We start from the raw sequence: 13561 nt of genomic DNA, 5'->3' as shown, positions 1-13561 counted from the left end.
TGTCCCTTAAACTAAGCTCAGAGTGCCTCTGTGATAATGCTTGGTACCAATTATTAATCTCTTCTTTATTTTACTGCTTCCAGACCAGTTTTGCTCAGGATTAACTCCCTGCAAGCGAAGATCCAGCGTGAACGACGTGAAACGCGCGTTTCCATTGCTCCTTAGAGATGGAAATCGCCGCCTCCCAAAATAACACCCGAATTCAATCCTCAGGGGTACGAGCGCTCTGAGCATGGATATCCGATTATTTCCATCGCCGCCTCTTTAAAATAGAGGTTAAAGAGAACAAAAAGTGCGTTTTTTAACCAATAAACGATGGGAATAAAGAGCATTAAATTCCATATTTTGTCTAGGCCAGCCCAAGGAGGGAACTTTGCTCACCAAAACCAGAATTAATCGCTTCTCTTGTTCCTTAAAGCTCTCAGGACACTTCAATTTTCCAGCTTGCAAATCACCATGAATTTTTGGAGGAAAAGGTAGAAAGTGACTACAATCCATGGCTAAATTTCACGGAAGAAAACACGATATTAAGATAAGGGATTAATGGGTGAAAATCCACCCAAGGGGAAATAATCCAGACAATTAAAAACTCTCCAGTAACAGACTAAAAGCTGTTAAGCGCCATCTAATTAATCCCAAATTGCAATCCCCACGATGAAACATTAAAAGGAATTATAGGAGGGAGAAAAAGAATTGAAGCGTTAGTTTGCCCATCAATAAGTTAAGCCTGTCCTAAGTGTCCCGCCTACTTAAACCCATAAACCACAAAAAAAAAGGGAATCTCGAGTGCTGTGTAAACCTAAAATCTCTTTATTAAGAATGTTTGATGTTAATTGATGGTGTTTTGCTCGTTATGTTGTCATTTTAACACCGACAGGGTACAAGAGAAGCTATTTTGGATGAGTTAGGATAACACACACAGATTTAAGGAAGAAAGAGTCACTTTGCTTGGCTGCACGATGAAGAATGAAAACCACATGGGGAACAAAACCACCGATCTGGAAACGTTTAAACCACCTCAGATCTTCCTGTTCAATCCACACAGGAAACTCCAACACATCCAATTAGGAGAAGAAGCAAAAGATTAAGGAAATCTGGAAATTGCTTTGAGGGATTAAAGAAATAATAATAATTAAACGCTTCCTTTGAGGAGCTGCAGAGTCTTTAACTCCTAAACACAAAAGGATCATTATTAACATGCAGAGGATTTAAACTTCCAAGTGTTGACTTGAAAACAGGATTGAAACCGCGTGTGAGCACAGGTGCAGCAATTGGCTGTTTGGTTTGTGTGTCTAATTTACCAAAAAGACATCAATTTCTCTCAAAACTCAAAATACTTCGAGGTTATTTGATGTTAATTTAGGAGAGATGCCTGAAGAATATTTCGTGGTCCTCGCTTTTAGAAAATAAGAGACCTGGGGAGGAATGTTCGCATAGAATCTCTGTTCAGACAACAAAACCTGCGTGTCTCAAAATACTTCGGCCTCCTGTATCTTGGGTGAAGCGGAGCGTGGAAAGCTCGTTAGCAGATGACGTAGCGGACGAGCCTGGAGCCACGGACTTCGCGCACTCGCTGGCAGTGGCGCAGGATGTTGAGGATGCTATGGAAGCGTTTATCCACTTTGAGTTGAGTGAATTCTTTGATATCGGCCTCCACGATGAAGAATTCGCCTGGAAAACAAATAACGACGCTCAACGGTTCGGAAATGGCAATTCTTAATTCCCCAAGCTGATTAAAAGATAAAATCAGCAGTAGGATGATCTCAAACTACCTGAAGATACGTCAGAGTTACGCAGGCCACCGTTGCCTTGATTTCCGTCAGATTTGGAACAGAATCGTTGTTAATTAAAATAGACAATTAACCACGTGGAACAGCATCCTCCTTGTGTTTAAGAGAATTGCATCAGAGCTGCCAGCCCATCCCTTCCTGTCATTGATTAACTGCTTCTAATAGGAAATGCTCATTATCAAGCGCTTATAGGCCTTGAGTGAAGTTAAAGTCATTAAAATACTTGCAACAGAACCCCCAAAATCCCCACAAAGAAGCAGCCACAAGGAGGGAGGGAGTTCTAAGCCCTCCATACCGATATTCACTCCCCACCGTTTCATATTCAGCCTTTATACACCACTCAGGAGATAATTATAGATCTAGTAAAACAACCATCTATTTAATATTTCCCATAAGGTTTTAACCGCGCGCCTTCACAAAAGCGCAAAAAAGAATTCTGAAACGAGGAACGTGCTAATTAAGGTATAAGAACGAAACGCCTAATTATCTTCAAGGAGAATAAGTAGAAGGAAATGATGTTCTTTGATAATATCGCATTGATGAGAGAGAAATCCCTAAACTAGGGATGTTTTAGCTTGGAGAAGAGAGAAGGAGAGCGCTCTCCCTCTTCTTTTTACCCTTAAATACGGTAAATACAGCAGCATCTCAAATAAAATGGAGCGTCTTGTATTTCTATGAGGTTATTGAACAGTCCTTTCAGTTTCATCACAGAGAAAGAAGCTGGTGCCAGCTGGAAAGTTGAAGTTGCCAGGAAAGCTTTGATTTATTTATTAAGCGAATGCAAATCTGTAGCCGTTTCGTTTGTCAATTCCATCTTCTGAGCGATCTAACTAACTATCCCTAAATCAGTTGAATCACTTTCTTGATCAACCTTATCCTAATAAACCAGGCAGCATCCTCTCTCATCTTGAAATCAGAGCCGGAGTTCAACTGGCAAACAGCCCAGGCTGAGAAACCTGGGCAATGCGAAGCCGAGAAATCTCAGCGAGCGAATCAATGAATGCACAACCTCATCCCGAAAAACGCGATGGATAAAGACGTTGAATGAGCTAAAAAGTGTCTGACAGGCCTTTTCTCTAGATTTTCTAGATGATTAGGCACGACAAACAGAACCAAAATAAGATCTACCGCATATACGCAGATGCTGAACGTCCTGGTTTATTGAAGTCCTTTACAACGCTGACTTCCATACATGTTTATCCTACAGGTCTCAAAAACAGCTCAGAATTCCTTCCCTACACAAAATCTGCATCGAGAATCTAAAAGTTTGTGATGTTATCACCATGCTACAAATATTGAGAGCCTTGTTTTTCGGGTAAAGAACTCTCTGTGAGACAGAAGAGCCTTCGCTCCATGTTTTACGGCTTGGAAACCTGAGGGCATTGTAAGGACATCACCAAGCTTGACGTGCGCAGCACATCCCTCCGGGAATAATTACATCCTTGTTCTCCAAAGGAAAGGAATGTCAAAAAGGGGAATTTAATACTAGAGATTTACTGTGCCGTGTAGCTTTGGGACAACTAGGAAGATATTTTGGTGCGTTTTTGCTCTCTCTGCGCGTTTAAAAAGGGAAAACTTCTTAAGATTATCAGACAGCCCTGTCTCTTCCACAAAGCCACTGCGGCATGAGCGATGACCCCGATTTCCCGACTTCAGAACACATTTTTAATAGTTTAAAAGTGAAAACACGGTTTATACACTTTGGTTATCACAGCGGGAACTTCCAGAACTTGTAGTGATGCCAAACTAAAGCTTTGTGCGAAGTTTTATTGCTAACACGCAAGGTGAAGTGACACATTTTCAGTGAAAATATATAAAGTAACAAAATCCATCATGGGAAAAACTCTTCAGTCAAAACAATAATTGCTAGGGGCAGTCAACACGGCTTCACTAAGGGGAAGTGGTGCTTGACCAACCACATTGACTTTTACGAGGACATAACAAGATGGATGGATGATGGCAGAGCGGTGGACGTGGTCTGCCTTGACTTGAGTGAGGGATTTGGCACAGTGTCCCACAGCATCCTCACAGCTGAACTGAGGGAGTGCGGTCTGGATGAGCGGGTAGTGAGGTGGAGTGTGAACTGGCTGAAGGGAAGAAGCCAGAGAGTCGTGGTCAATGGGGCAGAGTCCAGTCGAGGCCTGGATCCAGTGCAGTGCCTCAGGGGGCAGTGCTGGGGCCGCTATTATTCAATATATTCATCAGTGACTTGGATGAGGGAACAGAGTGACTGTCAGCAAGTTTGCTGGTGACACCAAACTGGGAGGAGTGGCTGACACTGGAAGCTGTGCTGCCATCAGAGACCTGGACAGGTTGGAGAGTTGGGAGGGGAAAATGGAATGAAACAGAACAAGGGCAAGTGTAGAGTCTGGAATCTGGGCAGGAACAACCTCAGGTTCCAGTGTAAGTTGGGGAATGACCTACTAGAGAGCAGCGTAGGGGAAAGGGAGCTGGGAGTCCTGGGGACAGCAGGGTGAGCATGAGCCAGCACTGGGCCCTTGTGGCCAGGAAGGCCAATGGTACCTGGGGTGGGTTAGAAGGGGGTGGTCAGTAGGTCAGAGAGGTTCTCCTGCCCCTCTGCTCTGCCCTGGGGAGACCACACCTGGAATCTTGTGTCCAGTTGTGGCCCCTCAGTTCCAGAAGGACAGGGAACTGCTGGAGAGAGTCCAGTGTAGGGCAACAAAGATGCTGAAGGGAGTGGAGCATCTCCCGGGTGAGGAAAGGCTGAGGGAGCTGGGGCTCTGGAGCTGGAGAAGAGAACACTGAGGGGTGACCTCATTCATGGGGATCAATATGGAAAGGGTGAGTGTCAGGAGGATGGAGCCAGGCTCTTCTGGGTGACAACCAACGGTAGGACAAGGGCTAATGGGTACAAACTGGAACACAAAAGGTTCCACTTAGATATGAGAAGAAGCTTCTTGATGGTGAGGGTGTCAGAGCCTGGCCCAGGCTGCCCAGGGAGGTTGTGGAGTCTCCTTCTCTGCAGACATTCAAACCCGCCTGGACCCCTTCCTGTGGAACCTCAGCTGGGTGTTCCTGCTCCATGGGGGGATTGCACTGGATGAGCTTTCCAAGTCCCTTCCAACCCCTGACATTCTGTGCTACACTTTATCCAGAAGAGAATAAGATGCTCTAATTACATTCTAACACAAAAGGCATGTGCTGTCATTACAATGTTTTAGACTTGCGCTGTAATATCCAAGTGTTCCAAGATCGGTACTAACAAAGGCAAAAGAAAAATACCTTTTGTATCCTTCGTTTCATCTTCCAGGAACCTGTGGTAGAGATTTCTGGCTGCTACATTCATTGACTTCAAAGGCTGATGCACAATCTTGTACTTGCCCACCACGGCCTTGTTCAGGTCTTGAACGACCGCGTTAATCTGCTCATACGTCAAGCGGCCTTTCATATACCTACAAATCAAAGTTAAAGTTCAGTAACCACAAAGCAAAAAGCCAAGTACCAAAAAGCACAGAAACGACCGCTTCCCGAGCATTTCGTAAAGCCAGGACTAAAATAATAAGATTAATAAGATAATAAGGGCTTTTTAAGTCAGCACATCAGGCAGCTAAAAGCTGGAGGACAATAAGAGTGAAAAGATCAATGAACAGGAAATACTCTCATTTTCATCTGAATGGGAAAAACCTCAGTTTTTGGCCAACATACAAAGAATTTAAAGCACAAGTAGCTCATCCATAACCAGTTCAATATTCCAAAGCAGAAGGTAGGCAGGCATTCAACAATCGTCACCTAAAATTAAGTGCTCGCTGTAAATTTTAAGAATAGCCAGGTCTGCACAGGGTGTGTAAAAACTGCCAAATCCAAATCAATTGCTCTAATTTTAGGCTGAATTGCCATTATTTAGATGCACTTTTCAACTTTATTGATATTTTTGAACAATGAAGATTCAAAGTTGGAGGTGCAGCTGTTTTTCTATTAATAAAAATTGCTCTACTTAGCACACATAACCTTTTTTTAAATAAAAGCAGCGTTACCACCCCTGAAACAGAGTATTTGAGAGGCCCCTGGGGGTCCAAGATGCCAGGTTGAGAAGTTCCAAATTAATCAAAGAATCCCAGAATGTGAGGGATTGGAAGGGACCTGGAAAGCTCATCCAGTGCAATCCCCCCATGGAGCAGGAACACCCAGCTGAGGTTCCACAGGAAGGTGTCCAGGCGGGTTTGAATGTCTGCAGAGAAGGAGACTCCACAACCTCCCTGGGCACCCTCACCATGAAGAAGTTTCTTCTCACATTTAAGTGGAACCTCTTGTGTTCCAGTTTGCACCCATTACCCCTTGTCCTGTCACTGGTTGTCACCCAGAAGAACCTGGCTCCATCCTCCTGACAGTCACCCTTTCCATATTGATCCCCATGAATGAGGTCACCCCTCAGTCTCCTCTTGCCCAGCTCCAGAGCCCCAGCTCCCTCAGCCTTTCCTCACACGGGAGATGCTCCACTCCCTCCAGCATCTTGGTGGCTGCGCTGGACTCTCTCCAGCAGTTCCCTGTCCTTCTGGAGCTGAGGGGCCACAACTGGACACAAGATTCCAGGTGTGGTCTCCCCAGGGCAGAGCAGAGGGGCAGGAGAACCTCTCTGACCTACTGACCACCCCCTTCTAACCCACCCCAGGTACCATTGGCCTTCCTGGCCACAAGGGCCCAGTGCTGGCTCATGGTCACCCTGCTGTCCCCAAGACCCCCAGCTCCCTTTCCCCTGCACTGCTCTCTAATAGTCACTCTATTCCCTCAGCCAAATCATTGATGAATATATTGAATAATAGCGGCCCCAGCACTGCCCCCTGAGGCACTGCACTGGATCCAGGCCTCAAGTGGACTCTGCCCCATTGCCCACGACTCTCTGGCTTCTTCCCTTCAGCCAGTTCACCCTCCACCTCACCACCCGCTCATCCAGACCGATCCATTTAATTCATATTGAAAATAACCCTAAAACGTGCTTCACCAAGCGACCTGGTTTCTTTTTGTAAGCCATAAAAGCCCCTTTCGAAACACATGATTTTATTTCTGTAGGTTTAAAAACCAAAGCACTGTGTTCTTCAAAGAAGAGAATAACATCAATATATCGCATATATACCACTGGGAATAAAAATAAAATAGGGAAAGCTCCTAGTGGCCAAGCTTAAAAACGCTTCGTATAAAAGAAACGCATAGTCCATCAAGTTACCATCTTCTGAGACTTCAGAGGGTGTTAATGAATGTATAGATTCTAAAAAGATCTTAAGCAGTAGGATTTTAGGCATAGAATAAAGCATTTTCTTTGCCTTGAATTCAACGTTCAACAAAACATCTACTGTGCCATTTCTTTTCTGTTCCTCCAAAAAGTCGCCTTTTCTGCAATAGATTTGAAGGCCAACAGTATTTCCAAGTTTCTATTTCGTTTGATCCAAATCTGCGCCCTAACTCAGCATCAACCTTTGTGAAATACCCGCTGCAGGGTTCTGAAAATACAAAGCCATTCTATATCCCTTTTAATTACATTAGGGATAGATTTTCCTTCCCGTTCAGCGCAAAGGGGGTGAAAACCACCTGGATTTTTCCTAGAGAAAAAGGAATGAGGCTTTTGGTAGACGCAAAACCCACCGTACACAGTTGCTACAGGATTTAGACACATAAGCTGGGCTTTATTAAGTCCTCAGTCAGGCTTAACATAGGCACAGTCTTATGTTAGCACAGCAGCTGCATAAATACACTGTATTAACTTGTGTTTCTATTGCCATCCTAAAGTAGAACCAGCGTTGACCTGGAGAACTGGGATATGAACCTAATCCTCATTTTACCAAGAGGATATATTAGGTGTAAGAAAATTTAGCTCGCAAACATTCACTGTTTAGATTTGGTTAAATAGTCTGTGAAATTATAAGTTGAACGGACTCTCCCAATCTTGGATTCCAACATTGCCAGGTAACAGAATTAAAAATAAAGGTAGATTAAGAGATCTATTGAAATACGTGTAAATCTTCCTCCAAAGAACAAACATGCCTTTCCCATCTCAATAAGAATCTTCCTATAGCTTCTATAGCTCAAATTAAGACACAACCTTCCTATAAACCAGCGATAAATGGCTGGTGTCTGTCCCTGCTCTCCCCATACACCAACAGCAGTGAAAAACCTTCCATTTCTGAGGAAAATCAAACATTTCGAGAGGTTATCATGGATTATTTGAGGTAAGAGGTTTGGGGTTTAACCAATTAGTTCTGATCTTCCCAAAATATACACCAAAAAATCACCTAATTAGCTCCATTCATTTAAATTTCAGGTTTGCCAGTGTTGCATTTAAACTATTTGGAGTTCATATTTCATCCTACAGATCACATAAAATCTTACAACATCTCTGTTAGGCTTAGTTCTACAAGAGCTCACTTTTACAAACCCACATTTAAAACCCAAATTGCCAGGATGAGGTTTAAGCAAAGCCAGGCTTACGTACGCAGGAACACTTTCAAATTCTTCTGCAGTTATTAAGGGCACCTCTTTAATGGGTCTCGACTCTTTTGTAGGTTTCTTCGCACGTTCAGGTTCTATAAGTTTCGTCGGCTCTTCACGTTTCACAGTCAGCCCAGTGACGCTGTAAAACGAATGAATATTTGGTGTATAAATAGTGGAGAAGTAGTAAAAATAACATTACAGAATGTTAGGGATTGGAAGGGACCTGGAAAGCTCATCCAGTGCAATCCCCCCATGGAGCAGGAACACCCAGCTGAGGTTCCACAGGAAGGTGTCCAGGCGGGTTTGAATGTCTGCAGAGAAGGAGACTCCACAACCTCCCTGGGCAGCCTGGGCCAGGCTCTGCCACCCTCACCACGAAGAAGTTTCTTCTCATATCTAAGTGGAACCTTTTGTGTTCCAGTTTGCACTCATTACCCCTTGTCCTATCACTGGTTGTCACCCAGAAGAGCCTGGCTCCATCCTCCTGACACTCACCCTTTATATATCTGTAAACATGAATGAGGTCACCCCTCAGTGTCCTCTTGTCCAGCTCCAGAGCCCCAGCTCCCTCACCCTTTCCTCACCCGGGAGATGCTCCACTACTCCCTTCAGCATCTTGGTGGCTGCGCTGGACTCTCTCCAGCAGTTCCCTGTCCTTCTGGAACTGAGGGGCCACAACTGGACACAAGATTCCAGGTGTGGTCTCCCCAGGGCAGAGCAGAGGGGCAGGAGAACCTCTCTGACCTACTGACCACCCCCTTCTAACCCACCCCAGGTACCATTGGCCTTCCTGGCCACAAGGGCCCAGTGCTGGCTCATGCTCACCCTGCTGGCCCCAGGACCCCCAGCTCCCTTTTCACTGCTCTCCAACAGCTCATTCCCCAACTTACACTGGAACCTGGGGTTGTTCCTGCCCAGATTCCAGACTCTACACTTGCCCTTGTTTTATTTCATTCTATTTTCCCCGCCCAACTCTCCAGCCTGTCCAGGTCTCTGATGGTAGCACAGCTTCCAGTGTCAGCCACTCCTCCCAGCTCGGTGTCACCAGCAAACTTGCTGACAGTCACTCTATTCCCTCATCCAAATCATTGATGAATATATTGAATAACATAGTACATTAGTACATCTGCTTACTCTCAGCCCGTCTGGGTGAACACAACTCACCATCTTCGCAAGAAAAAGAAATAAAACGCAGCAAGCCTACTCCATTTCAGGTTGCGTGTTTGCACCGACTTTAAATTAGAGCTGTTCCGCCGGAGAGGCTGCGAGCAGGTGAATTGGAAGGAATCCAAACGCAGCAGCGAGCGGTTAAGAATCCAACGTACCCTTACATTTCACAGAACAGGAGGCCTGGTTTTCTTTAGGTTTTTTTTAAATCAGATGAAGCAGAGCATGGAGCTGCAGCCTAACGGGCGGATTTTGAAACGCTTCACAGCTCTTTGAACCAAGTTCAACTCTCGGGAAGCCTGACTCATCTATTGAGCTTTTGAAGCATATTCCAGCCTGCTGGATGGTGTTGAATTGTATGTTTAATATATATATATATATGTTTAGGCAAGATCTCAACGGCCAAGGAATTTCCTGTTTTGAGTGATTACTAGAGCATTAATTTTTATAATAAACCCTCAATTTAGAGCCTCAAACAGATGAAGGTTTGGGGGTTCTGCCCAATTTTGGTCTGGCAGACAGATAATAGAATAGTCTTAAAAAAACTTGCTTAGTTTTACATATGCGGGTCTATTTAGAAAAGGAAGGACCAGCTAAACTTATATTACAATTATCTTGACCAAAAGCAGGATGAGATTGGAAGGAAAACCAACACCCCAAAGAATCTTCTTGATATCAAAACTGATATAATTGCTGAACAAGCCTCATTTGCACCTAAACAATTCCCAGGAGTTAATCTAAGTTTAAGGTCAAGTAAGTTACACAAAGAAAGCAGAACCCCGGTGATAATATCCAAAATTACGGCTCACTTTTCTCCCCTGCAACCTTGTGTCCACATCCTTAACCTTTTACTTTGCTGGAATACGCCTGGAATGTTTTCACCCTGAGGTTTGTCTGGCATTAGGAGCAAGAGAAGGGAAAGCTGAGAGATTCAGGGTACATGTTGCAAGCGTTAAATTCAAATACTGATAAATTGCCTCCTGATGAGCTATAGGGTGGAAACAAGGGATGTTCAGATGTCAGGATCAAGACAAGACCCCCATCTGGCATAGATGAAAGAGCTGATCGCTCTGATAAATTCAGTCTAACATCTTAGAAGGCTTTTGAATGATAATAGAGGTTGTGGCACAGATTTGTGTCTCATTCCGAACGGGAACGGCTTCTTCATACCGCCCTCTAAAGGCAGGTGGATGTCATTGCTAGATAGAATAAATGCCAAGCTGCTGCAATTAAAAGAGAATAAAACTATCACAACCATCATTTAAATCTCTACAGAAAGATGATTGAATTATATATATATATATTTAATATGATATTTGGAAGGGTGGTGTTGAACATCAGCTCTAGCGACCCACCCTTCAATCCTTAGGCACCGCAGCTATTAAATCAGCACGTTCGCAATCCTACGGCAAGGAACGCTCCGGTTTATCAACGAACTGGTTTTCTACCGCAACGTCACACCTGCTACTAGAAGCTTCCATCTGAACAATTTGTTAGGGTGCAAGTCAAGAGCAAACTGCAGAATTAACACATCTAACGACATTAGTTCCCAAAATATAGGATAAAAGGGGTACAAGGGATGCTGCCACGAGCAGCCCGATCGTTTAATGTTCCACATACCAGCTCTGTGTTGGTTTGGGCAGATGGGGAGGGATGTTTTCCCGTAGGTGCTGGGCTTCGTTTTGATGTCTCTCAGCAGATTTCTGCAGCTCCTGAAATGAGCATTAGACATCATCAGAAATTTAATGCCAAGCAAGGAAAATCAGTTTGCTATTAGGGGGATGCTAACACATTTTAAATTGAGAGGTGTTCTTTGCTCTCTCCATCTCTTTACCCCAAATTTCCCCAAGAGCAAGGAGCAGAGCTCAGAGCAAGAAAACAACGTTGTCCATCAGAAACATTTAAGTGGGTAATAAGTGGATATTTAACAAATACCCTGGAAGATCTGGGTGGTGGTGATGAACAGAAACTACAGGCAACTCATCTATATTCCCCAAAAAAACACCTTCCCATAGAGACTTAACACATGAAGGCACCGCAACCACGCACTAAAATAGATAAATGTTCTCATTAAGTCGGTTTCATAGCTGTTGCAAAGATGGAAAATGAGAGCTGCTCTTTAGATCGCAGGATCTACTCCTGTCGCGAGCATGTTTTACATATAAACACATGCATCAAAACGTACGACTTCAAAAAGAACCACGCGCTTATCAACGCTTGGAATTTCTCAGCGTTTTAGGAACAGAAAGAAAAATGTTACTTTTAGCAAATCATTCAGTTTTTCTTGCTGCTGAACTTCCGCCTCCATTCGATTCAGGAGATCGTGCACAAGAGCCATCTCATTTCCTATTTTACAGAGTGTAGTTTTGAGGGATGCTTCTTGACCTATCAAAGGGAGAAAATCCAGCCAAAAACCTGAAACATTTCAGCAGCTCAGTTTCAATACATTTGCCCCTTGTTGGGTGGCTACATCACAACCAGTTACTCCGAGACAACATCTGCATAAAACCTCCACTTGTGCCTTTGCGCATTTTTATCATTAGGTTTCATATACTCGCCAACATTCTTTCTTCTCTTATCTGGGGCTTCCCCCACCGAGTATATAAAATATAGGGTGAATTAACCACCAATTTCCAAGTCTCTCAAAGGAATATACTTTTCTAAGCCCATGTTCTCCGCTTGGCACCTGGTTCCACTAAAACGCTGCTATTTGGCCATCCGCGCTCACTTTATGACTTGATGCCCGCTTCACATCACACTCCTCGTCTCAGCGCAGTTCTAGAAGGAAATAATCCGCTTTTAATAGCTTTTACCTATGTTCCTTAGCTGAAGGGTCTTTTTAATCGTTGAAATCTTCGTGTTGATGTGAAAGCACAAATCTTCCAGCTCTGAGGATGCCATGTTCCTCTATTATACTAAAGCAAAATAAAGGATATATAAGAACGACCCAAGTCGCGAACACAAAGCACACAAACAGAAGTTTGAAACTGATGTGGCAAAGCAGCAAAGAGAATTTAAATAAAGCAATAAAAGTCATAACTACCTTTTATCCTCCTGAATTGGAAACAGGAGGAAGCACGAAGCGACTGACGTTAGACAAAATAAAGCAATTTCCCTGAACTCTGGAGAGCAGCAAAATGTAACAATTCCTCCTAAAAACTGGATAAGCGTTATATCAAGCTCTTAGTTACTAAAGATGGCAATTTACGGCAATAAAGATACATCTGGTCTATATAAAGTGGTGCTATGAGGCGCTTTCAGGGAGACCGCATCAGGTAATCAATATTTCAAGAGGTAGGTTTGCAGTTTTAAGACCAATAATTAAACAAATGAAAATGTGCAGTTGCTTGCCAGCAGAATAGAGGTGCAAAAAGTGGTTACTCTTGTGTGAGTATGCTCATTAACTCTATAATACCAAATAACTGATAACAAACCCGTTGCTGAAACGCATCTTCCCCAGCCTCAGTGTAACAAACCAGCATTTAACCCCATTTCCTGGCTCCCCTTGTGTTTCCAGCGCTCGCTCGGCTCCCTCTGGCGGTTACCAAACACTTAAAAACGAAGCTTTTCCCTTTCGTTTTTAAAATATGGCGAACCAGCACGCTCGCTAAATTAGAGATTTACCGATTTCCACACATTGTGAGGATACAAAACAGGAGAAACCGCTCCAACCCTCGGCAGCGGAACCGCGGCCCCGTTTTACCTCAGGTCCCGAGCCGAGTGTTTCCCGCTTCGCTCTCACCGGAGCCGGCTCGGTCGGGGCTGTGAGGGGTGGAAGAAGCCTTGAAAAGGGTAAAGAAGCCTTGAAGAAGGTGAAGAAGCCGGAAAGGGTGAGAAAAGCTCCCCAAAAAGAGTCGCGATCGCTCCCGGCGCCGTTTCAAACCCGGAGCGGCCGTTGGGAAGGCGGGAAGCGCTGAGGGACCCGCCCTGGGACCGCCCCGCACGGCTCCTCCCCACACAAAACACCTCACAGCTTGTATTAATTACCCATAGAAATTCACTTTATTACAGCATTCAATAAAAGACAAAGCCCTACCTAAAAATTAAGTCGTTTTTCAACATGTACATACTTATAATGGTGCATCTATAGAACATTATCATCACCCATTGCTTTTTACTCTGGGGGGGATCGCCCTGCACAGCTCCTCCCCACACAAAAC

The 13561-nt window shown here is 44.2% G+C and overlaps 1 protein-coding gene across 1 annotated transcript; it reads right to left on the bottom strand.

Annotated features, from left to right (window-relative positions):
- Window positions 1-794: 794 nt before the first annotated feature.
- On the bottom strand, window positions 795-13326 carry LOC136115026 (SKA complex subunit 1-like). The gene is made up of 7 exons (XM_065860838.2): window positions 13105-13326; window positions 12215-12316; window positions 11662-11786; window positions 11022-11113; window positions 8236-8373; window positions 5034-5203; window positions 795-1671 (listed from the first exon to the last, which is right to left on the bottom strand). Exons 2-7 carry the CDS (start codon window positions 12300-12302, stop codon window positions 1523-1525), a joined length of 762 nt encoding a protein of 253 aa, XP_065716910.1. The 5' UTR covers window positions 12303-12316; window positions 13105-13326; the 3' UTR covers window positions 795-1522.
- Window positions 13327-13561: the final 235 nt, after the last annotated feature.

The sequence above is a fragment of the Patagioenas fasciata genome, chromosome Z (assembly GCF_037038585.1).
Source record: "Patagioenas fasciata isolate bPatFas1 chromosome Z, bPatFas1.hap1, whole genome shotgun sequence".
Lineage (NCBI taxonomy): Eukaryota > Metazoa > Chordata > Aves > Columbiformes > Columbidae > Patagioenas > Patagioenas fasciata.
Note: the sequence above shows the minus strand (reverse complement) of the source record. Positions and strands in the feature narration are given on the sequence as shown.

What these genes read in the sequence shown, in the direction of transcription:
- LOC136115026 (XM_065860838.2), bottom strand. Translation starts at nt 12,302, where the DNA reads ATGGCATCCTCAGAGCTGGAAGATTTGTGCTTTCACATCAACACGAAG. An exon ending in CCTTCAGCTAAGGAACATAG is followed by an intron (nt 11,787 to 12,214) that starts GTAAAAGCTATT and finishes TCCCTTTGATAG; the next exon opens with GTCAAGAAGCATCCCTCAAA. An exon ending in TGAAACGAAGGATACAAAAG is followed by an intron (nt 1,672 to 5,033) that starts GTATTTTTCTTT and finishes TTTGTTTTCCAG; the next exon opens with GCGAATTCTTCATCGTGGAG.